The sequence below is a fragment of the Telopea speciosissima genome, chromosome 11 (genome assembly GCF_018873765.1).
Source record: "Telopea speciosissima isolate NSW1024214 ecotype Mountain lineage chromosome 11, Tspe_v1, whole genome shotgun sequence".
Classification (NCBI taxonomy): domain Eukaryota; kingdom Viridiplantae; phylum Streptophyta; class Magnoliopsida; order Proteales; family Proteaceae; genus Telopea; species Telopea speciosissima.
This window is the reverse complement of record NC_057926.1, coordinates 35,103,087-35,129,389: the sequence shown is the minus strand read 5'-3', so window position 1 is coordinate 35,129,389 and position 26,303 is coordinate 35,103,087. Positions and strand designations below refer to the sequence as shown.

The window sequence follows — 26,303 nt, the reverse complement described above, 5'->3', positions numbered from 1 at the left end:
ACTATAATACCCCACAAAGAGTACATCATATTTGTTGTTTATTAAATCAGTCTCATTGGATACACATTGCGTCGACTATAATAATACACAAAGGTAGGTAAGATGATCTAGCTGCTACCCTTCCTTAAACAGAAAGTGTAATACAAGGTTCCAAGCCCTTGGAACATATACTGCTCCATAAAGAGTACATCATATTTGTTATTTATTAAATCAGTCTCTTTGGTTACACATTGCATAGACTTTAATAATACAGGTAGGTAAGATGATCTAGCTGCTACCCTTCCTCTAACATAGAAATGTAATATAAGGTTCCCGGTTCCCACCCTCTACGTGTCCTACTAGGGCTTCAACTATTAAAGATACTTTCAAACGACAATGAGGGATTATACAATTCTGGTATAAACAGATCCCCAAGTTTGGAAAGGTCAGCTATGATGAATTTTTGAAAACAATAAAACGTAAATGACAAGTTTCTGCTAATGGGTTAGGTTATGCTCCAGGAAAATGGGTTGGAAGCAGTGCTGCTGGTCTTATTGACCACTCTGCACAAGTTCTGTTTGCTCAGCATGTTGATCATCATTGCCAGATTGTTGTTCATTCCTGCCAGTTATTGGATCTTCATGATCTCCAGGGATTTCCCCGAGTCTCTCCTGCACAATCCCAGTTTGCAAAGGTATCAAACAATATATTTCTTCAGAAAAAGAATACATGCAGTTTTGAGTGTTAGAGGTGGTACAGCTATATCATGTGGACACACAGGCAGCTGGAACCACAACTGGTTCAGAAATCGTTACGTGAACTTGGAGATTAGACTTTCTGCTCACGAATAGCCAATTCTGCACCCCAATTTGGATAACTAGGGTTTGATTCATTACTTGAGTTAATAGAACATTGGATTGAATGCTTAATCAGCTTTAGGCATAAGAATTTTTTATTATTCTGTATTCAATTATTTGTTAATTAACTCCAAGTCCACCGACCTCAATTACTGATGCACCAGCATAAGGGATCCTACATGAGTGATGTTTGTGTTATAGAAAACTTGTTAGAATAAATGCAGCCACCTAGAAGATCCTGTAAGCAAAATCAAACCTCATCACCTGATCCCTAACATATGCCGAATTGCTGATAGACTTCTTGCTTTGGGATTCACCCACTCAGTTGACTAATATATTACAGATCAGAAAGTGCAATCACCTAATCAGATTAGTATGATCTCCTAAGGGGGACCAGTCAAAGATCAAACACACTGGGTCCTACGGCAGCCAGGTCCTGTGTGTGTACCACATGTTCTGAGATTCTGTTTAGAGATTGTAAATAGTCTCACACCATAGATTTGACCTTCCAGAAGAAGTGGAGGAAGAAGAGAAGAAGCAGAAGCTAATCTATTTGGTTTGCAATTATCACCTTCAGGGAAATATTCTGTGAGAGAAGCTGCTCATACTCGCTGCGGATACGACCGACTTCAGATCTGAGAGTGGTGTTCTCTTCTTTCAAAATTTCAACACGTTGGGCCAGCTCCTCACATTCAGCCTAAAACTCACAAGCAACAATGAATAATCAAAACATGTACACATACCCAACAGATTTCCTTGTCAAAACTACACATTGTAAGGGACAATGCACCTGCTTGCGCAACCTGGATCGACGGGCAGATTCCCTGTTTGACTGTTTTCTTCTCTGCCTTTTTATTTCTCTCTCATCCTGAATTCAGGATACAAGTTGCATCAGCCAACATAGGGAAGAAAAAAATAATTGCAACAAAGAATATGCCAATCAGAGTACAATATCAAGAAATACAGCCCCACAATCACAAATACCTCAATGGAGACTAGAAAACAAATAAGAGATAAATCATGTGAAACTTCTAGGGCTTTGCTAACCTCACAGAATATGAGGCAGGTCACTCCAAACCCATACGAACACATCAGACCTGATCATTTGCCATCAGGAACCCAATGAGGCCGTGAATAAGGGGAATGGAAAATGAAAATTTATTTTTCCAACAGCTGATTGGCTGTAAGCCTGTAACTTTCGTGAGGCTCAGGCTCATACAATCCATTAGGTAAGCTTTTCCAAAACTTCTACAATGAATGGGGGAGTTTAAAACCCCAAAGGCAATGCTCATCTATTATAGCAAAATAATAATAATAATAATAATAATAACCCTGAATTAAGAGAACTCCACATACACCCATGATACTGAATGATTATGTCTTGACTTTTTGTAATTGGTGAATAAAAAAATCTGTGAAGCAAATAGAAAAACATGAAATTTCAGCAAAATGTAGCAGACTTCAAACATGAAGCTTGTCTAAATGATTGTGATGCAGTTGATCTAGCCTGGCTAGACAAACATGACTCACTTTGGAGTCCCAAACCATGGATTGGTCCTAAACCAGCTTTCTGGTCTGGCAAGGGTTGGTAGACTACATAAAATGAAATATTTAGTTTATTTTATTCTCTTTATTTTAGGAGGTTGGGTAGATACTTAGGGATTTTCCTTGGGATCATTAGTTTCTATTTCAGTTGATTTCCATTAATATGTTTTGCTTTCTCTTTATATTGGCATGTAATAGGATTGAAGAGATTAGACTTGAAAATGAAATTTTGGGTTGATTGAAGGTTTTAGCAGAGTTGCTGTTGGCGTACATCTTCTCCCCTCTTCCCTTCCATTATTCCGTCTCTCTTCTTCTCTCTTCCTCCTTTGTTCTTCTCTTATATGCGACCCATCCTTCTCCTAATTTTCATTGAGTCCCTTGGTCACGCAGAGTACCCTGTTCCAGCAGTACCATAGTTTTCCCAAATCAGATTTGAACCCTCCCATCTCTTTCTATGTTTTCCTTTACCTCTTTGGAGTGGTTTATCCTACTCCAGGCAACACTAAACCAATGGGTTCAGTTTCGAAACTCTGTTCTGATCGACCGATATGTACCAGCAATCATACCTGAGCCTGCAACCTTAAATTGGCTTGCTTTCAGAGGAATTAGTTCAGCTTCTTGGTCGCTGGTTCAACTGTTCAACTCGATAGTGAGTAAATACGACATAACCGTCTTATGATACCTCAGTTGGGAGATTCGAAGCCATCTAAGGCCATACCCAGAGCTCCAATCGAGGTTTTCCTCTCTCGTTGGCGCTGGTTCAAAAGCTGGAGGTAGGAGATGACCGATTGCTTTTGTTTTTAAAACCCTTAATCTGGTTTTTCCATTATTAGCCTTCCTTTGTTTCATTATTACTTCCTACCCCTATTTTGTATCCCATTCCAAGCATACCCCTCCCATTAACACGTTATAGTCCATTCACTTGTTTCTTTTTTTATCTAGTTGATTACATTAAATTATGATCCTGCCAGTCCCTTGTGAACTCCAACTTATTTACAGAATTGACCCCATTGGTAGACATTGATTTATTTACTGTTTTGCCACTTAACTTTGGACTTGATTGTTTGCTTGTAATGGGTGGACTCACAAGCGATCTAATAAGGGTTAACCCGACCCGGATTGCACCAGAGTGCCAATGTGGCTCACACTTTTAGTTCAGATTAAGTGAAGACTTGTGTAGTTTACACCTCGAGGCACAGCTTAAAGCAAGTGTTAAGGAAATTCCTCAATGCTATTATCCCATGCCACAGGTGACAGTGGGCTTCAGTCATGCATTCACTGTTTTTTATCACTTCAGCATTCACTTTTTTTTTATAACTATCATGTCAGTCAGCATTCACTTTTTTTATTCACTATCATCTCTCTCTCTCCTTTTTGATGAATACATTTTTTGAAACAAGTATTCATTTCCCTTTCATAGAATTTATCCTTTTTTTATGTATTAATGTAATGGAGGCAGTTTTATGGTCAACAACTCCCAAGTAAAATTGGTGGACAAGCACCTAGTTTTGCCGCGTGGCAGCCTACATGGGGCTGAAAGTTTATGGACAACTAAACCCCAAGGTTCCTTGCTCACATATCAAGTTTAAGCAGAATCGGAGTTGGCCAAGTCGCAAAATAAAGCATTGAAAAATCTGGGACTAGCAAGAGGATGGATATGACTACCAAGGGGGTGCATGGACATACATTAATGCAACCAGTAACCCCAGGTCACAAACCCTGCTTTCGGGTCACTATGGGCCCCAGTGATGAAATTATCAAATAGAAGAATGAGTGGCAATTTCATAATTTGAAACAGTTCACAGTAAAATGGAATTTGAAAAAGAGGGCTTTCTGTCAATTAATGTGAAATGGGGGATAAAATATATGGACACCAAAGATATGAAGAGATTTTATGGAAATAACAAACGATATATCTTTAATAGCAAATAAGAAGAAGATTTCTTCTTCTTCTTCTTCACAATATGAGCAGTATCCCAGCAGTATACTAATCTGGTTGCAAACGAGAAATCCCATCCAATCGTAGACCTATCAAGTTGAAACTTGGGATGGAGATCCGTAAAACTTGAAGACCTTCCGTTTTCAACCAACACACACTTCAGCACAGCAAGTGATTCAATGAGATTTAAGGACTGATACTGACTCATAGCAGAACCAAATTTCAGGTTGAAATCTTCCAACAGGTTGAATCTCAGGGACAACAATTTAGTGTTCGAGTCGCCCAGAGGTAAGGTACTACTCCCCAGAATTTCAGGCCCAAAGGTTTAGAATCCAAGGAGTTCTAACAGCTTTTGCTTAACTCAAGAACACCGCACCCAGCAAGGAAAGAAATATGAAAGCAGAATATGACAGGAAGAGGGAAGACAATAGGAGAAATAAAGGAAGGAGGGACTGCCCTGAAGTACGAAGAGGTTGGAGAAGGAGAGGGAAACCAGGAGCACCGATCAGCTCTTGTAGACAGGCCACGCAGGCAACAACTCAAACGAAGATTCAATATCAATCTCTAAATAATCGATCGGTACAGTAGCGTATAAATAGAGACTAACAGAACCACTCTATACGTATCTAAAACAGAATTGGAAAGCAAAATGGTCTCAATCTTCTACTCAACCAATGCTACCTAACCCCCATATAAAAAAAAAATGCAAAGTACAAAAAATAACCCCAAGTAAATAACAGATCCATACCCACCCCTATTAGACCAGAATCCCCATGGTTTGGATTTGATTCGTCTGAGTCTGGATTTCCAAATCGAGTCATGACGGTCCAGACATGCACATGCAATTAAATTCATTGGGAGGGTAAATGATTGAAATCGAGACAAAATTTGGCACATGGTCAATTTAGACCATTGCCTAGATATTCAATGATCGGAATTACCACATCACTGTTCCACATGGTAGAAAAAGGTGTGCCCGCCCACAGATTCTGCTTGTGGGTTGCCGACCAATAAAACTTTCCCCTTAATTTAATAACTAAAAACCCCTTACTTATAAACTTAAAACTCCAACCTCAAGATGCCTTGTGTCAAACACACTTCAGTTTTACGAAATTGTTTCAGCTTGTCCTTTTTTTTTTAAAATAGATATCTTGGTCTTCATTCAGTTCTTTTCTCCCTAGGTCCTCTGAACAGTATAACTACTAACCACCTAACCATCAACAACTAAAAGTACCAATGTTGTGCAAAAGAAAAGAACTCCAGTCAAGTCAGCGCTGCAAAAGAGGCAGAGTCTAAATGTGTCATTACAGAGGTTTTTTTTTTTCAACCCAACATCTCACGATGTGAAGTTGTTTGGGAGAGTTCAGGCCAAATTATGAATAGGGTATAGTCCACCCCAAAAAAGAGTGGGTGGTAAAGGAATCATAAATTAATTAAGAGACTACAAAACTAACTACTCCATTCCTCTTCAAACAAAGCTGAAAAATCTCTTACCAGAGCTGGTGTCACTACCCCTATTAGGTGTGGCTCCTAGAAGACTCGTGCATGTGAAGCTCAATCCTTCTAAATATTTTTTATTTAATTTTTTTTTATATGCTGCAACTTCCCTAAATCTACTTTCAAGACCCAGTGTCCAACCATAGCTTCATAAGCCTCTAGAGTTTGCAAGGTGTGCCAAAAAATTACCTCAGGATTTGTTTGGTTCTAATGAAGAAAAGATTAACTGAATATATATACATTCACCAGAGGGCAAAATGGGTATGGGTGAATAAGGAAAAACGTCATGTTGTCAATCCAGTTAACAATCTTAACATGATCTGAATACAAAGAAAATTCTAGATGATTGGAGGAGAAGCACTGTACTTCCAATTTATAAGAACAAAGGTGATATCCAGAACTATAATCACTATAGAGGCATTAAACTAATGAGTCATACCATGAAACTCTGGGAGAAAATCAATGAAGCCCACCTTTGAAGATGTTGAATAATGTACACCAGAATACCCTATTCTGGTCATTTTTATGTTTTATTTTTATTATTGTGTACTGCCTAAGTCGGCTATGGTAGGGTCATTATTGTCACTATGATGTAAATTTTCAGATTATAAATATATGGCTTGGCTGATCACATTGATCATTCAAACAATTCCATTATTTATGTTTTGTTAACAGGTATCAAAACTACTGCCCTCTACATACCTCAATTAATGACATACAAGTTTGGTTTTCATCTGCGATAGCTACTGTCCTGTTCTCTTCTGCGATTTTTTGGAAGCCTTCCCCTTGAAGATCAGATCTACTTATTCCTGGAGTTTGATTGTTCACCTTTGGAGGTTCCTCTCTTGCAACATTGGACAGCACCTACTGCAGCCCTACATCCACCATTGAAGCCATCTTCCCTCAATCGATCTCTATTTCAGGGTTTTTCAAAACCTGACTATTATCAATTTTGGGGTTTCAGGTTTCAGATCTTGCTGATTTTTGGAGGGTGTGTTTCTCCAACCACAAAGAGCACTCGACAGTATTCTCAGCCCCTTTTCAGAATTTTTTGAAGACCCCTAACCCTAATCGATCACCACTTTCAGGTTTTTTTCAAAACCCTGCACCTTATCGATTTTTGGGGTTAGGGTTGTTTGTGTTGCTGCTACCAAGAGGGTCTTAATACCCCATATTCAGCTTCTTCTTCTGGTATTTCTGCCCTATATTTATCATCATTATGCCGGACTCTGATGTCACCACGGCTACTTCTGACGGCAATGGTCAGACTAGGACTGACCTTCTTCCATATGCTGCTGCCATTAAACTTGATGGTACGAACCATTTAATATGGGCCAGATCTCTCTCCTTGAGCGTAGCTGGTAGGGGACTTACTGGTCATCTTACTAGCACTACCAAACAGCAGTATTACTAAAAATCTGAATTGTAAAGTGACTTTTTTTCCTACCCATTGTGTTTTTCAGGAACTGGACTCAGGGAAGACGATTGGATCGGGTAAAGTGCATGGCGGATTGTACCTGCTTGATGGCGAACCTACATCTACCAAGGCATCACCTTCTCAACTCTGTCACTCGGCATCTTTCTCCTCTGAATTACACAAATGGCATTCTAGACTAGGACATCCCCCTTTAGGGACCTTATCCCTTTTATTTCCAGTATTAGTTAAAGATTGTGATAAGGAAGATATTTTTTGTGAGCCTTGTGTCTTGGCCAAACAGACACGTTCCCATTATCCAATTTCTAATACAAAGTCTTCTTTCTTATTTCATATTGTTCATACTGATGTGTGGGGTCCTAGTAGAAAAGTTTCTCTTTCCGGTCATCGGTGGTATGTCACTTTTATTGATTGCTACTCTAGATTCACTTGGGTCTACCTCATGCACACAAAAAATGAAGTCTTTTCTTGTTTTCAGCATTTTCACAAGTTGGTTCAGACCCAGTTCCATACCACTCTTCAAATTTTGAGGAATGACAATGGGACAGAGTATATGGAAGGTCAGTTCCAACAATACCTTGTTGCCCATGGGATTTTACATCAGACCAGCTGTGTTGACACTCCAACCCAAAATGGTGTGGCTGAGAGGAAAAACCACCACCTCTTAGAGGTGGCTAGAGCACTTATGTTTGCTCGCAATGTTCCTTCCTTTTATTGGGGAGATGCTGTCCTCACTGCAGCCTATTTAATTAATAGGCTGCCCAGTAGGGTTCTTGATTCCAAGCCCCCTATTGAGCTCTTACTTGGCTCTTCTTCCTTTGTTGTTCCCCCTAAAGTGTTTAGCTGCATCTGTTATGCCAGGGATACAAGGTCCCTTGGTAAACTTGAACCTCGTAGTCTCCGCTGCATTTTCTTAGCTTACTCTCCTACTCAAAAGGGGTATAAGTGTTATTATCCTCCTGCCAGACGTACTCTGGTCAGTATGGATATTGTCTTCCATGAGACTGTTTCCTATTATGTGTCCCCACCTCTTCAGGGGGAGGGTGTTAATGAAGATGTGCTGACCATAGAATCTCCACCTCCACTCCAGTCTGTTTACAATGAGTTTGTTCCTGTTCGGTCTACTCCTAGTCCTCCTTCTGAGTCAGGGGGAGAGGTCCCTATACAGGGAGAGACCATCCCTGATGTTGCTGACATTCCTATTCAGGGGGAGCCAACTACTCCAGTTCAGACTCTTGTCCAGAAAACCATTAGTGAATTTCAGAGGAGGATTGATGACAGTAATGTGCAGATCTACACAAGGAAGCATAAGCAGGTTCAATCAACTGTTGCTCCAGTACCCATCCAAATGCCGAACCTGGTTCCAGAACCTGCCTCTCCACCTGGTAATGTTCCTTCTCCTGAGTTACCTATTGCTCTTCGCAAAGGTGTCAGGGCTTGCACTCAGCATCCCATATCCCATGTTGTATCTTATGACTCCCTTTCCCCATCCTTTCGCGCTTTTGTTTCTTCTCTTTCTTCCGTTCGTATTCCTAACAATTGGCAAGAAGCTCTATCAGATGGAAAGTGGAAGGTAGCAATGATGGAAGAAATGGAGGCCTTGAAGAAAAATAACACATGGGAGGTTGTGGTTCTTCCACCTGCGAAGAGAATTGTTGGATGTAAGTGGGTGTTTGTAGTGAAACAGAAGGTGGATGGCACTATGGATAGGTATAAGGCACGACTTGTGGCAAAGGGGTTCACTTAGACATACGGCATTGATTACCAGGAAACCTTTGCACCTGTTGCAAAGATAAATACTGTTCGTGTGTTACTATCCTGTGTGGTCAACTTTAGGTGGGATTTGCAGCAACTAGATGTGCAAAATGCTTTCCTAAATGGAGAATTGGATGAGGAGGTGTATATGGACATTCCACCAGGGTTCTCTTGTGACAAAAACCAAGGTAAAGTATGTAAACTGAAGCGTGCACTCTATGGGCTGAAGCAATCACCTCGAGCGTGGTTTGGCCGGTTCCACAAGGCCATGATTTCTATGGGCTATAAGCAGAATAATGCTAATCACACACTCTTTATAAAGAGGGTTGGTGACAAACTCACTGTTCTTATAGTCTATGTTGATGACATAGTGGTTACTAGCAATGATGGTGATGAGATAAGCCAGTTGAAGACCTTCCTTGGTCAGGAATTTGAGATTAAAGATGTAGGGAAACTACGATACTTTCTTGGGATTGAAGTTGCCAGATCCTCCAACGGCATCTTTCTCTCCCAAAGGAAGTATGTCCTAGACTTATTGGCTGAAACCGGATTATTAGGTTGTCACCCTTCAGATACTCCTATGGATCCTACTGTTCGTCTAAAGGAAAAAGAGGGTGAGCCTGTTGACAAAGGCCGGCACCAAAGACTTGTAGGGAAGCTGATTTATCTCTCACACACTCGTCCTGACATTGTTGTTGCCGTGAGTACTGTGAGCCAGTTTATGCATGATCTACTCTTCTCATATGGAGGCTGTTCTTCGTATTCTTCACTACCTGAAGTCAGCTCCTGGAAAAGGCATTCTTCTGTCTACACATAATCACCTACGGATAGAGGCATATACTGATGTAGATTAGGCTGGTTCTGCAGATTGCAAGTCTATCTCTAGGTATTGTTCCTTTTTGTAGGTGGGAATCTCGTCACTTGGCGTAGGAATAAGCAAAATGTAGTTGCTCGTTCTAGTGCCGAAGCAGAATTTCGAGCTATGGCACAAAGCATTTGTGAGTTACTCTGGCTCAAGGGTTTGCTACATGATCTTGGTGTTCCTATTCGCCTTCCTATGATGTTATACTGTGACAACAAGGCTGTAATCAGCATAGCACATAACCCAGTACAGCATGATCATACCAAGCATGTTGCGGAAGATAGGCATTTCATCAAGGAGAAATTAGAAGAATGACTGATTTGTGTTCCCTTTGTGCAATCTGCTGATCAATTTGCTGATATCTTTACCAAGGGATTGTCTGGAAAGTTATTTCATCCTAATCTTGTCAAGTTGGGCATGATAGACATATTTGCTCCAACTTGAGGGGGAGTGTTGAATAATGTACACCAGAATATCGTGGGGATATTCTGGTCATTTTAATGTTTTATTTTTATTATTGTGTACTACCTAGCTAAGTCGGCTATGGTAGGGTCATTATTGTCACTATGATGTAAATTTTCAGATTATAAATATATGGCTTGGCTGATCACATTGTTCATTCAAGCAATTCCATTATTTCTGTTTTGTTAACAGAAGAGAAACTGATATATCAAAGAACCAATTTGGTTTTAGGCTAGGGAGATCCACGATAGAAGCTATTTACCTTCTAAGGAGGCTTATGGAAATCTTTAGAGCTTACAAAAGGAATCTCTATATGGTCTTTATCGACCTAGAAAAGGCCTATGATAGAGTTCCTAGGGAGCTCATTTGGCATGTCATAGGGAAAAGAATGAGCTCAAGTAACTATGTGGATATAATTAAGGACATGTATGAGGGCGTGGTGACAAGTGTCAAAACTGCACAAGGACAAAGTAATGAATTCCCAATTACAATTGGGTTACACCAAGGATCAGCTTTAAGCACCTATTAGTTTGCACTCATCATGGATGATATAACTAGACATATTCAAGATGAGGTCCCTTGGTGTATGCTATTCACTGATGATATTGTTTTGATAGATGAGACAGTGAAAGGGATTAATGCGAATTTGGAGTTATGGAGATGAGACAATGGAAGGGATTAATGCAAAGTTGGAGTTATGGATATCAAACTTGGAATCAAGAGGTTCTAAGTTAAGCAGAACAAAGACAGAATATATGATGTGTAACTTCAGTCAAACCAGGAGAGGTGATGAAGTGGTGAAACTTGAGGAGCGAGAGCTACCACAAAGTGAATGCTTTAGATACCTAGGGTGATGCAAGTTCATCATAGATATTGGCTTATTTCTTTAGAAATAGGCCTAGGGTTGGGTTATTTACATGTTGGGCCTTTGTTCCCAAGGGTTTTCTATGTATTAGGCCACTTTAATGAGCCTAAACTAGGGGTATATAGGTTGCATACGGGATTAGCCCAATACTTAGTTTATTTTTATGTTTTTTAATTGAACCGGTTCGAATTGGTTGCATCCAATTGATTCAATTTAAGTGATCATGTGACTTGGTTAAGTGGTCATGTGACAACTTAAGTGGTCATGTGATGTAAGTTGGGCTGGATTAGGACTCTATAAGTCCGTCCATGTTTTGAGTCTATTTCCTTTAGTATTCTGGTTTCCTAGTCAGTTTAAGTTACCTAATAGGTTAGGGATAGGGTTAGGCCTTTCCTTTTTGAGTGTCTAAGTCTATTTTTGAGTCTTCTATATAAGTTTGTAAGGGAGGCCAGCATTGAATACGAATTTGATTTATAAAAATTAGCTTTATGCTTGCTGCCATTGCTGCTGCTCTTTGTGAGTGTATATCCTTATGGATCTCAAGGTGGATAGGGTGGGTGGACTCCTGCAACTCCTTACATCTGTTTATGATCGGGAGGTCCTCTTCAATCAATTCTCAAGCTCCTACTGCTGTTGATCTTCAAAACCAGTGAGTTATTTAATTTTCTGCAACTATCTTCTTCTCCTAATTCCTTATAGTCTACCCTAATCATTCTCCAATCGACCTCCATTAATCCTATCTCCATTAAACCCTAATTTCCCAATTCAGATCAATTTCCCCATTAGTTTATCATCAAATTTCAACCACAGTACCCTCACTGCCCTACCTATACTCGATCCAAAACCCTGCCCTAAATTCCCATTAGAAAACCCTAAATTCAGCCTATTTCCTAATTCCTAAAACCCGAAACCCTAACCCTGATTCTGCAGATTTTTCAAACTTAACCAAATCCAATTATTTTTATCCCATAATAACCCCCTAGACCTGCATATTAAAGCCATATAAGACCCATTCCCAAATTCCCATCCTAAACCCTAGAATTAACCTAAATCCTAATGCTGTCCATTCGAACCAGCAACCCCTTTTGCGATTGATCCTGTTGTCTGGCTCCTAGTAGGTCTCCTACCTATCTAGGACTACATTATAGGGTCAACCATTAACAAAGAGGGTGATATAGAGGATGATGTTTCCCACAGAATTAAAGTAGGATGGATGAAGTGGAGAGAAGCATCAAGAGTTTTATGTGACAAATGCATGCCTATTAAGCTCAAGGGAAAATTCTACAGGACTGTAATAAGACCAGCGATGACATATGGAGCGGAATGTTGGGCAATTAAGAAGAGTAATATAGATGAGATGAGTGTGGCGGAGATGAGGATGTTGAGGAGGATGTGCGGCAAGACCAGGAAAGATAGAGTATGGAATATTTGTATTAGAACCGAATTGGGAGTTGCACCAATGCAGGACAAGCTTCGTGAGAGTCGCTTGAGGTAGTTTGGTCATGTCCAAAGGAGACCCATGGATGCACCAGTAAGGAAGAGTGATCAGATTTGATTTGAAGGAGCTAAAAGAGGTAGGGGCAAACCTAAAATGACTATTGAAGAATTGGTAAGAAAGGATATGCATATGGTAAGGCTCGATCCTTCAACTGCTTTTATTTCTATTACTGTCATGGCCTCTTCGGTTCCATGTAGCCGACCCCATTTAGTTGGGATAAGGTTATGGTTGTTGTTGTTGTTTGTTGTTGTTATGAGTCAATTTAGGAATTTTAGAAGGTATTTATATATGTAATAACCCCCATCAATTGGAGATGACTTGAGTAAAGAACATTAGTTTTTTTTGAAGTTTTGGTGTTGTTGAACAGTGCATAAGGGATTGGTATCCCATACATGATTTCTTCTCTCTTTTCTCTCCCAAACAGATCGATCTCATCTCTTTTCCCTTCTCTTCCATGGATCTGATTTCTTCCCTAAACAACGTAATTGCTTCCTTTATCTCAGATCTAATCACAGATTTGATCATTGGGCATGCTTGCATCTGAGATCCATAATCTGGATTTTTGCATCAATAACTCTCCAACTGAGCCTACATACCCATGTTTGAAAACCAGCCTCAACCTTTTCCTTTCTTAGCCCATTTCTTTGAACTGACCTATTCCAAGTCTATCATAAACACTTGGACTAACTCAGAGGAGATTAAGCAATGGCTGACGGAGGACAGTGAACTACTATGGCCGTGGGATCTTTTCTATTTACTCTATGATATCAAAAGTTCTTTTAGATTGTTTAATTTGGTTTCTGCATTAAAACAGCCTAGACTTCGTATCCAACCTGCACACAACTTAGCACGGTATGCTAGAATTAACAAACAATCCTTAAATTGTCTTTCTGATACTGTACCCATTATGTTTAAAGTTTAATTTATTTCCATTTCATTAAAAAAAAAAATGACCATCCACCCCTCTACAGAAGTAACCAAAGTATGCAATTTTTATCAATATTTTTACAAATGCATGTCGAAAAACAAATGATCCAGAGATTCCAACCCACCTATAAGTCCATGGCATAATGTAGAATTCTATTTGCCTTCGAGAATAAAACAGATCTGGTGAAGCAATAGGTAATAGCAACACTAAAGAATTCTACAGATTGCAAATATATTCTTTACTACTGTGATTCCTGATGTTCAGAGCATCCTAGATATCTTTTTTAAATTATGTTGGTTTAATATATTTTAGATACGGTGTAGCATTCTAGCCCATGAATCTACTTGATAATGTGCAGAAGGGAACACCATTTCTTTAATATATTAGCCTTGTAAGCAAATGAAATGAAGTATATCTCATTGAATAATCATACAGAATAACTAAAAATCTGTATATGCCCAGCGCTACATAAATTGAAGTAAATCTCATTTACATTTGAGAAAATGCAAATAATATTTTGCAAAGTGCTACCAATTTAAATATCAAAATTCAAGAATTTAAGGGCTTAGGAGAACCTGTATCCAAAGCTCCGTCGGCACGCCCTCACGAGATCCAACTGCACCGGTAGGGACCATTGTTCCTGGAACTGGAGTAGAAGGTACCTTCCCACGCAGGGCAGGGATAGATGATGCAGCAGGTGCACCCCAATATTCCATCCCAATATTTAAGTTTGTAGTTGGACCAGCAACACCTCCAGGAACAGCAGCTGCTTGCATTGGCATGATCGCCACTGTCTGGTTTAAAATTGTATTTGGTGGAGTACGAGATGCTCCATTCTGAGGACCACGCACAGCATTACCATTCTGGGATGCTTCAGCTGTAAACCCGTACATTATTACAGTTACATAATTAATATTGTTAAAAATGGTGAGATTTGTATGGTTCGATCCATAGTTGTCAAAGCGCTAGGCGACCCAAGGCGTTGGGAGAGGGATTCAAAACTAAGGTGACACCAACAAGGCGCCTAGGTGGCACTTAGGCGACACCTTGACAACTACTTAGATCAAAGGAAAGTGTGTTTTATCTATACGCCTACCTCCCCAAGAATCTTGACCAACGCCTGTTTTCTGTTGTGAATCCTGCACAAAAATAAATAGATTATGAATATGTTATACCTCAGTGATAAGATGGTAACTGAAAAGGATATGAAAGGCAAGTATCAATCATTATTTATGGAACAAATGATGCACCTATCACTTGATCCGGTTCAAATGGACTACTCTTGCATTAGCAATAATTATAAATCATACAAAGACCTACGATTAATAACTATCATGATTTTTTCATTCTAGAAATCATACAAATTTACAAATAAGACCTAATATTAATCATGTTATCAAGTATTGATATGATACAGACCAATACGGGCAGTACATATCAAGATTGGCCATGTCGATAAAATACAGAACCAGTACGTAAAGAACAGATACGGACTGATATTGTATCAGTACGGGCCAATATGGTATCAACACAGGCCAATTGGCTTGATACACAAGTTACCAAAACCCAAAAAAAAAACCTATTTTTGAAATAAAACTTCTTCCTACTCTGATTTTTTGGCCAAAACCTAAGTGGGACCCATCTACATTCAAAAACAACATCAGAGAGCTGATTAAATAAGCAAAATTTTGCATTACAGATATTCAAATTGGAGATTGGACATCAAAAAATTTCTAACTTTTTTTTTGGGCCGAATATCACATCTAAATTGGAAAACTAACCTAGATTTGGATCATCTTGAATGATTTGTGATCTATAATGTATTATTACATTTTTTGTGAAGTACTTACTATAAATAGTTATCTACTACTTCAGGTTTGTTTAGTATGTTATTAGTAGAGTGTAGCGTGGTTAATGTGTATATATTTAATGTAAGTTACTTAATACTAAATAGTATGCATATACTTACATATTGCTTGCTTGTTGCTTTAAGCAAGTATCCTAAAATAGTTATCTACTACTTCAGGTTTGTTTAGTATGTTATTAGTAGAGTGTAGCGTGGTTAATGTGTATATATTTAATGTAAGTTACTTAATACTAAATAGTATGCATATACTTACATATTGCTTGCTTGTTGCTTTAAGCAAGTATCCTAAAATAGTTTTCTCTTTTTCAAATCTTCTTACTTAATTGCTTCTAAGTAACACACACACAGATATATACATATGTATATATATATATATGGGACAAAAGATCGCTGCCTAGTCGTGTGGCCCCTGCACCAACAGGGGGGACAATGAGAGCATGCACAGGGGTATCATGGATGGGATTTTTTATTTCATGTGGGTGGGGCAGTAATTTCACGCACTCTTGTGTCTGGGCGCAGGATCCACGTGACCAGGCAGCATTCTTTTATACATGGGAAATGAACGCTGCTTGGTCGTGTGGCCACTACACCAGTAGCTGGGCCAATGGCAACACGTGCATGGGCACCGACCAACAAGGGTGGGATGGTCTTTTCGCGTGCCCATGTGAGGCGTAGGGGGCGTGACCAAGCAGCATTCTTTCTCCCTATATATGTGTGTGTGTGTATATATATATATATATATATATATATATATATATAGGGAAGACAGAGCACACGTAAAAGGCAGCCAGCATGCCCCAGGGAAGAGGGGAATTAAGAGAACAAGAAATAAAACAAATGTTTTGATCGTCAATTAAAATTGAAGGATGACAGACATGAGACATGACAGGTTTCTCTTTTTTTTTTTTTGAGGTGGTGGGGGGGTTATTTCTGAAATATCACTTTGCCAAATGAATAGAAGAGGCAGATTTTGATTCTAAATCTGTAAGTTATTTACTTTGTTTTGAACAATGTGTGTTGTTATTCCTCTCTCTCTCTCTCTCTCTCTCTCTCTCTCTCTCTCTCTCTCCCAAATGCCCAATTATGCCTCTTCAGTGCGCTGGGTGGTTCAATGTTTCACTTTATTTAAGTCTGCCGTATGTCTTATGAGATACTACAATGGGCCTTTTGATCGCCATTGTCCCCTTCCGTTTCCCGTGTGACACGTTCCAGACTTCTACGATGCATTCCCACGTTTCATCATAAGATGATTTCAGGTAGGGATGAAAAGGCCAACCGTCCCGTAAAGTTTTTTCTTTTGAATTGAGTTTATCCCGTTATATATTAATTTAAAAGAAGACTAATTACAGATACGAGATGTGGGGAGCCCCCTCCATCGGTCCTACCAGAAAAGAGATTATTTGATCTGCGCGACCAATGTGTCAGTCTTGCCGAGAGGCATTGCCCATGTTTGTTTGATACTCCAATGAATGTCTAATGTAGCTCTAAATAGGAGGCAGTCCTATTAGAGGCCAGGTGAACAATGGTTCTGAAATTGATCAGCCGATTGGGGGCAAAGTAGGCTGATTTGACTCAAAATTAGGGTTAGGTAAGAGGAATGAGTGAATGTGATATATGATAATGATGGGCAGGTCTAAAGGAAGCTAATGGTATAGGATTTGAATAGGTTTAAACAAAAATTAAAATTCTGAAATTCAAGGGTTAGGGTTTCGGGTTTTAGGATTTAGAACTTAGGTTGAAATTAGGGTTTTAATGGGAGTTTAGGGCTAGGGTAAGGATCGAATTTTCCAGGTAGGGAGGGGAAGGTTCAATCCAAGTATGAGAGGTTTCTGATGGTTGGAAGTACTGATTCTGGAATTTTAGGGTTTTTGGGGTTTAATGGAGTTGGGGGATTTTAGGGTTTGAGAGACAACTAAGGCAGCAGCTTGGGGTTGAGTATAGGTAGTGGTATGAAGGGGCTGTGGTCTGAATCTGATTGAATTCTGATAATGGATGAAGGTTTAATGTAACTTAGATAATCTAGAGTTTAAAGGAATCGATGGGATAATGGAGGCTAGGGTTGGAGGAGGAGAAGAAGAATGGAATGAATGAAATTAAGTAACTAACTTACTTGTTGAAGGTGATCTTCAATGGAGGCAGCAGCAATGTAATAGGAGGATAAAACCACCTCCCAGCTGAAGAAGATCCTCCCAACCATCACGGCGTAAGGAGTCAACCGGATTCCACCAGTCCCTTTCCACCTTGATATCCATAAGGATGCACACACTCACAAGGGAGCAATGGAGCAGCAGCAATGGCAGCCAACACACGAAATTTTAATTCAAATAATCTGTGGGGGAGCCTCCCACGATTTCTAATTTTGTAATAGAAGCTAACGCCAAATCCTAGTACAATCTAATCACTCCTCCCTCACAAATCGTGGAAGGGTGTGGTTATAATCTAAAGCTATTAACTTAAAGCAGTAAAATGTCCTAACTACCCCTATTAACTTAAGTTAAAAAACACTTAGCTAAATAACTTAAATTGACCCAATTGAACCAATTGGATGCAACCAATTTTAAACTAGTTCAATTTCAATAGCAGAAAATTAACTAAGTATGGAATAGAAATACTAGAATGTAAACCTAAACTATGGCTCCCTATTTAAGCCCTAATGTCAGGACTTCTTCTTCTTCTTCCTACTTGGTGCTGCATCAATGTCGGCTTGCGTTGGTTAGCTGTGTGGTCCTCTCCCTCCCTCCCAACCCTAAAGAACCCTATTCAATCAATGGACAAGATAATAATCACCAGCATAAGCATTGAGAATTTAAGATATACTAATGCAGAAAGCATGATGTCCACCTTTGGATGTGGCTTGATCTTGCAAACGGGGTCCCAAATCAGTTTTGGATATATTGTAATAATTTAGGTCAGTAGCTAGGATACTTAAGTCTTTTCTTTAAGTGTCATTAGTTTTATCAGTGGGGTCCATTGGTGGCCGTGTTAGGGGAGTTTAGTTTAATTAAAATATTATCATGGGGTTTCTTGTGGGCTCCTCTTAGTTGTTGCAGATTAGTGTTCTAAATACTTCTTAGATGTCTTGGGTACTAAGTAGTTAAAAGAGTCCTATTCTAGTTTCCAATCTTAGGATAGTAAATTTAGGAAAAAAGAGTCCTACTTTCTATTTTATTGATTTTTTTTATGAATACAGATCTACTCCTGTTTGTTTGATGGAGATAAATGAAAGAGTTTTCAGTGTGAATATTTAGCTGAGTGAAGTCTATGTGTGTGCAATTCCACTTCCCCCTAATCTGATCGGATCTCTCTCTCTTTTCCTCTTGGAGCTGTCTCTTTCTTCTCTCCCTTTGGACAGCACGACATTCTCTCTACTCCTACTCCTCCTCCCATAGATCATAGTTCGAGAACTTGCCGAGATCTCGGCGAGTTTCTCGGTTTTTTGAGAAACCGAGACGAGTTGGCATACGAGTTGCAAAAGTGCAACAACTCGACCGAGATCTCGAGATCTCGCCGAGTTCTCGAGAATCTCGACCCACACTCCTTTATATGAGTGCCAGATCTCGAGATCATGATGGAAAATCTTGGTATACAAACACCTATCTATGCAAACCTTGGTACACAGACACTTATTTAGGCCAGAAACTAAGACAGACACTTATTTATGCCTAATATCATTTAAGTAAATGTTTTACTTAAGATATTATTCATAAATAAGCAAATACCCCCATATTTGAATCCAATAAAAATAGTTAAAAAATCAAATTCCAAAAGGGAAAAAAGTCAATCCCCCAGTTCAAGAACAAAAATTGGATTTTCTACGGTAGGTGCAATTTTCAACTTTCTAATGCTGAGGTTTTTCTCAAATCTAAAAATTCCATAAATCTTAATATGGTAAAACATTGCTAAAAACCAAAAGTGCGGTAAAATATTCATTTGTTTTGATGTCCAAGAAAATATTTTCATTCAGAACAATTTTGACAGCATTCGTGCACACCAAATCAAGTTTGCCCGGTACATAACTCTTATTTGGACTTTGTTTTTGCAAAATCTGATAGTACCATTGTGTTTAAATGGCCTAAAATAGGCTGAATACCAAGTTTCAGACCCAAACTAGGTCTAAAACCCACCGAGTTGAGGCTTCGAGTCGGAAAAAAAAAATGCACCAACTCGGCGAGATCTCGCCGACTCGACTCGACTCGGTTTTTCAAGGGACCGAGTTGGTAGCGAGTTCCGAGTTTTAGTACCTTGCCATAGATCCCATCTCTCTTGCTCCTGTTTCTTTCTCTTTTCTCTCACCCAATCCCCCATCGCTTCTTCTTTTCTCTGATTCTTCCTTACTGAAGCAGGCTGCTGGAAAAATGTAACCCACAAGCTTTTCAGCCAGTGTTTTATCAGAATTCTTTTAATCTAGGCCTGTGCTGCACCAATCAAAACCTAAATTCTTAAATAGAGATTTAGGGTTTGGCTGGCTGTTTCATATACTAGTAGCAAAGAACCAGGAACCACCTTAAAAATTAATCATATGCCCTCGTACAGGACTTCAGAGTATGTTGCGCCTTCATACACTTTGGGTGAAAATTTTTCAACCTGATCTGCCCTAGTGTGGCACATTACTTCAACTAGGCTAACCCCAACTGAACATACTATTTGTCCAAGAGGATGGAAAAGGCAAACACATTTTTTTTGTATATTTTTAGGTATGTTAATGGAAAACCAGTTCTAATTCGATGGTAAAATTCAGTAGACAGTTTCCTACCACACTCAAACCAAAGCAAAACATCATTAACATTACTAGTATTTTTAGCACCAACAATATAAGTCTGAGTTACACATGGGTAGATATATTAAGGCATAATACCAGATTAAAACTTTCAGATCAATCAAGAGAGAGAGAACAAAAATAGTCAATCAGGTACATGAAGATAGTGTACAGGAAAAAGTTGTAGTTCTAGAAGCTGTGTAGTGAATCTAGAACTCAATTTTTTAAGAGATCCAAATGTCAATGCTATTATCATTCTCCCACCCTTCTCCAAGCAAATTGAAAGCTTTTCACACAAAATCATATATAGAACAAATGAGCTGGCTTCAGTTGAGATACTTACATTCTGAGAATTGGCATCACTTCCTTCACTTGAGCCTTCACTTCCACTCTCAGCACTGCAAATGTTGGGAAGACAATCTGAACAAACTTCAGAAGTCCAAAGCTTCTTCATGCCTAAAACTGCTAAATAAAAACATCATACCTTTGGGAGAAAACTCCATTGGCAGATGCTCCAGATGTTTTACCCACCTCATTATTCTTGCCTGTGAGCATATTCAAACTGCCTAAACTTTCTTTTGACCTCTTGAGGGGACTTCTTTCCTTACCATCTGATGACTTGCCATTCACTTCCGCACCACCAGGAACAGTTCCCTAACAAAGACCTAATGTGTTATGCCCCATGTAGTCCATATGACAAAGACATACTCATATCTGCAGCACTCAGTAATAATGTGGATTAGGAAACTCACGGAAGCCTCAGCATTTCCATTCGGAGAAGGCATAGCATAAGGACTGAATGGGTGAGAACCCTGTCCAGCAAAAACATGTGACCAGAAAAGATAGTAGCATCAGCATCCAAACTCTGATGAAAGAGAGATGAAAAATTAAGCACTACAAACTAATTGACATGATTGATTAGAAAATACCGGAGGAATAGTTGGGTGCGTGTATATCCCACCATGCGGGTACATTGCAACATATGGAGGTGGTGGAGTCCCATATGGAGGCATAAGATGCTTTTTTTTGGGGGGGGGGGGATAAGAAAAAATAAATATATCAGAATAAATCACACCAGAAATGATGCAGAAGACTGCAGTACATGGAGAATAAGTACAACATGCCCTTCCATCCTGAACTAATATTCAACCCACCACCAAGACCCCAATCTTGTTAGATGCTACCTACTTTACACCCGAGACAATATTACATCTACTTTCCAACAAGAACAAGAACAATTAAAACATAAAGCAAGCATGCTAATATAAGACACACACAATCCTGAAAGATGCTCCTCTCGCAATTGGGACAACATGTTACCCTTATTTCTAAGCAGGACAGAACACCAACAAAAGCATAAAGAGTGAATAATGTGGACTAATACCAAACCAAAAAAATCCAGGAAGAGACTAGTACTTAACAGGATCACAAAAACAGAGAATATAAACTAGAATATGGAGAAAGATTACAATTTACAACAGAATAATTAGATCAGGCTAGAAATCAAGTTGAGTCGTCGATTCCAATGAAGGAACAGACATGCAGAATTTGGTAGACTTCTGATCACAAAATATGAAGTTTCAGAGAAATCCGAGTGCTACTAGGAGTGACAGTACCAGATTTAGAACTGAGGTAATCGACCAGTAACAAGTTTCAGAGAGTAAGATAACAGAAACTTAAGTCTCAGTTTAGAGCTTAATAGTACTGTAACTAGAGAGAGATGAGATCTTAACAGAAAATTAGAGTAAAGTGAAAGAGGGTGCCACAGGAAGTCAAGAACTAGTAGAACTTACCTGTGATACTTGAAGAAAAGAGATAGAAAGATTAAGATAACAAAGACCAGGAATCCACACATCAGAAAATACACTCGAGCACAGTACTAAATCCACAATAGAAACTTCAGGAAACTGAAAGTTTTAATTCTTAAATTCATCAGTAAAGCCACAAGGTACTACATCTATATAAAAAACTCATAAACTTACTTTCTAACACTCCTAATTCCTAAACTGACTTGGGATCCAAACTACTACTTGGAATAGTCAAAACAGACTAGTATGTGAATTGTGATGCTCCTACTAAAACTAGGACTCTAAAAACAAAACTTGACTTAGAAATTAGAATGAAATCTGGACTCAAATACCTAATGTTTCTTGAACTGGACTTAGCTAACTTTAACATAAAAGGACTCACAAATTTGGACTAAACTAATCTTACTTGACTAATCTCATAGTTGTAACTCCTACCCTTAGTTTAGGCCCCATTAAAGTGGCCCATTACAATGAAAACCAATTGGACCAAAGGCCCAACAAGTATGTAACTCGAACCAATGTTTTTCTCCACTAGAATAATCCTATTTATGTGATTTGTCTACATCAGAGAAGATAGAAGACACAAGCATGCATGCAGGCACACAAGCCCCCACGACAACATGCTATCCTTATTCCAAACCAGGACTACGCACATGCACACACATAACACATGCTTCCCTTATCCCACACAGGCCAACACCAATAAAAGCATAAATCATGTAGAATACAATGTAAAATTAAAATTGTTCCTACTCACACATGATAATTTTGTTTCAGAATGCCATGATTCCAACAATATCCTAGGGAAAAGAATTGCTTTTTTCCTACTTCTAACTATTTCCAATTCCTCCATCATCGTCAGCAAATGATAACGTATATGAAAGGAGGCACAGCCATCCCTGACACAGACAAAAGAAAGGCATGATAGAACCCACATTATTTAAGTGTTAAAATAGGGAAAAAGAATATGCGTGGCCATGCAGCCAGTTACCTCTGCCAACCACATGCATCGTTTTTAAGGCATTTGTCTAGACAACTACGAGATCCAGTGAGGGCTGGAGAAATATGACTTCAAATTCATGGAAATGAGGCAGTGTTCAACTGGGTTTAAAGCAACTGACCAAGCAGCCACCCAGGCAAGGAATTGCTTGGTAAGACTACAAGATTATTTTCTTAGATAAATGCAACCACAGTGGAATGCTTTAGAACAAAAAGATTTTGACCAGCCAAACTAAGACAATATATGCCATCCAATGTAAGTACAAATAAAGTGAAAATAAGGAAATAATTAAGACAAGATAGTAAGAAACACAATAGGAGACATGTTTGCTTAGTTGGTTTGATAATTCATAAGAGATTGAAGTACATGTGAAGGAATTAAAGTGGCTGGACTAAATATGTCTCTAGAGGTGTTGTTTGAACAGAATCCTGGCATGATCTCTTTGTAATAGTTTTCCTTCAGCTCCATAATAAATCTGAATTGTAGAACCCTTATTCTGCACTTGGTTGCTTCCTAGGAATAGAAGAGAGGGAAAGCCTATCACATAAATTTTCAAAACCGAGTTTGGTTGCCTTCCCAAGGAAGAAATGGCATCCCAATATAGATTTTGTAAAGGTACTTCCACAAAATTCATCCCACAAAAAGGCAAGAAACATTATGAAGGAAACCCCTTAGTTTTCCCTTGTCTTTCCAAGTGCAACCAAGTAACAAATAGAACCATTTTTTGTCATTTTTCCTTTCCCTTCCCACACATCACATTTTTTGGATGAATAAAACCCTTTTCCTCATTTGCCCTTTCCCTTCCCATACATCTTCCCTAGAACACAAGTACACAACCAAACACTTCCAAAACAACCATCAGAGCTCAGTTTGAGGGTGATTCTATAAAGGTGGGATTCCTTAAGTAACCAGAGAGTGGAATGAAGCAGGGTTGAAGCATTGGTGCAGCACAGCACCGTAAAAGCACTGAATGTTTCAACCATACCTGGAGCGTGTTCATGTATTTATACATGTATGATGGGGAAAGATTTGTAATAAGAATTAGATTTTATCACAAGCTTGATCATATTAAAAACTAGTATTTTGGTTTCCAGACAACAGAACTTATTATCAATTATAAATATAGTCTTCAGTCATTTCAAGGTTCAACCCACTCGCCCCCTCCATCCCCCCCCAAAAAAAGGAAGATTTTTAAAACTCAACTTAAAATTGCTATATGGTTTAGGTGTTGCAATTCAAAGAAAAGCTTTTAATTTGTAACAAATTGGCTGTCTTCATGGGCAGCTATTTGTAACCAATGGTGTGTGTGTGTGTGTGTGAGAGAGAGAATATATTTACAGAAGCAAGATGAAAGCTGTGTTTGGATGAGAATGCGAAATCGACCTAGAATGCGAAATCGACCTAGAATGCATTCCAATAATGCATACCAAACACAGCCGAAATGAAAGAGAGCAAGGCAATGGAAAGTATATAGGTAATTAGATGGGATTCCCATCGAACAGGAATTAATAATACTGATCAGCACCTCCTGATTTTTCAGAGAGAACTTCAAGGGAGATTGCCCTCTAAATCCTGTGAATCACACTTTCCATATAGAGAAGCAAAAGATTGCACCAGGTGATAGAACAGCATATGATTACAGAGGGTATCCCATCAGAATAAATTTTCATGGTTGTTTATTGGGAATCTTTTTCCATTTATAATTCACCTTTCTTGCATGTTTAGAGGAGTTGCTATTAATTTAAACATTTTCCCCCTGCTAAAAAACAGACACAAATTCTATAAATTACCAAAGCTAATGATTTTGATTATTCAGTCTGTTTAAATATGGAAGGTAATGCAAACAAGGGAGACGAAAAAGGCCTCTTCATCAGTGTGAATAAGGCCAGAGTTAGGTGGAGCTACCAAGTTACCTTTCCCCTAAATTAAATTAAATTCTCCATCACTTGTTTGGTGGACAGTTAATTGTGATTAGCATGTTAGAAGAAATATCACATCAATGTTACCAACAAAAATTGGCCTTCCCAACTAAACAAGCCAGCTTAACACTTATAAACTATGATTCTCCAACTGTTCTTGGTCTCGTAAAGAAGGTCATCTAGTTATTACCGCATCAATCCTCCTATAACAATTCAAACCAAATCACATAAACCTGACATCCAGAGAGTTACTATGTACAGGCAGGAACTGGTATTAGTTTGAAAATGTGTTTCACCATTTCAAGTTGTATCCATTTCCTTCCCTATTTAAGCTATCCCAAGACCTAGATAACCTAAATCACAACCACCTATCACATGCATCAGTTGCATAAGAACCCACTAAAAGAACATTAAAAAGGAGAACTTATACCTGAGCTCCCCACATATACGGGTGTGGTTGGGGACTTGAAGCTACTGGAGAGTGAAAGAAACCAGGCGGAGGAATAGGGGAATATGCCTGTTATGCAGATGGTTGAGGAAGGGTTGAATACAATATTAAACTAAAAAATATATCAAACTGAGGAGGAACTTTTCACCATAAGCACCTGAAATCCAGACCAATCATAAACAGCTGCAGCACTCGTTGTAGGAGGCTGCTCCTGAACAAAACAAAGATAGAAAAACAATGAGAATAAACAGTCACGAGATGGGAACTTCAAACCTCACTTAAACAGTATAAGAGCGACAGTAGGACAAAACTAGACCTGAGTTGCCGGTGTGGAAGTTGAAGTCGAGGACTTCGACGCCTTTGGCGGTGTATCCATCTCACTACTACCCATGACTCAAGAGTCGAAAACAACTCCTATCCAGAAAATTTTCTCAAACCATCCTGCAGTACAAACTCTTGTTTTAGAACAAAGCTTCTGATTCACTTCCTACGCACCCCGGATTTCGATTACAATAACTTTTTTCTCTTTGATTCATAACAAAATAGGAGCTAAAATATCGATCTCACCGAACGCAAACTATCTAAGATTCATCAAATGCGAAATGGATAAGAATCCAAAATAGAAGATGAACCAAAATTTCAACTTTAAACCCGCTAGTCCACATTGATCAATGAATACTCCAATTTAAGAGTTTTTTGCTGCTATAAAACCAATGAACTCATTCAATCGGAATCAACTCAAGCGAAGAGACTGAAACTTACATCAGTAACAATACAATTCCTCCTCAGAAACACAAAATCAAGTATAAATTGATCCAGCTACGACAAATCAGCTAACAATCAGGATGAGAATCCGAAAAACTGAATCGTTCCTGCAAATCAA

General features: G+C 38.9%; 1 protein-coding gene across 3 annotated transcripts; it reads right to left on the bottom strand.

Annotated features, from left to right (window-relative positions):
• Window positions 1-185: 185 nt before the first annotated feature.
• On the bottom strand, window positions 186-26,303 carry LOC122645859 (bZIP transcription factor 16-like). Of its 3 annotated transcripts, none has more exons than XM_043839252.1 (13): window positions 26,072-26,303; window positions 25,737-25,861; window positions 25,578-25,631; window positions 25,403-25,489; window positions 21,175-21,264; window positions 20,998-21,057; window positions 20,730-20,899; window positions 20,589-20,643; window positions 14,719-14,761; window positions 14,198-14,499; window positions 1,627-1,704; window positions 1,408-1,533; window positions 186-650 (listed from the first exon to the last, which is right to left on the bottom strand). In XM_043839252.1, exons 2-13 carry the CDS (start codon window positions 25,809-25,811, stop codon window positions 531-533), a joined length of 1,260 nt encoding a protein of 419 aa, XP_043695187.1. In that variant the 5' UTR covers window positions 25,812-25,861; window positions 26,072-26,303; the 3' UTR covers window positions 186-530. The 3 variants fall into 3 exon arrangements, with proteins under 3 accessions (XP_043695187.1, XP_043695188.1, XP_043695186.1); XM_043839253.1 differs by having other exon boundaries at window positions 25,578-25,625; window positions 26,183-26,298; XM_043839251.1 differs by having other exon boundaries at window positions 26,183-26,297.

Coding starts and splice junctions, on each gene's coding strand:
- LOC122645859 (XM_043839252.1), bottom strand. CDS start 25,811: ATGGGTAGTAGTGAGATGGATACACCGCCAAAGGCGTCGAAGTCCTCG. Junction 21,058..21,174: donor CGCACCCAACTATTCCTCCG/GTATTTTCTAAT, acceptor TTTGCTGGACAG/GGTTCTCACCCATTCAGTCC. Junction 14,500..14,718: donor TGGTCAAGATTCTTGGGGAG/GTAGGCGTATAG, acceptor ACGGGTTTACAG/CTGAAGCATCCCAGAATGGT.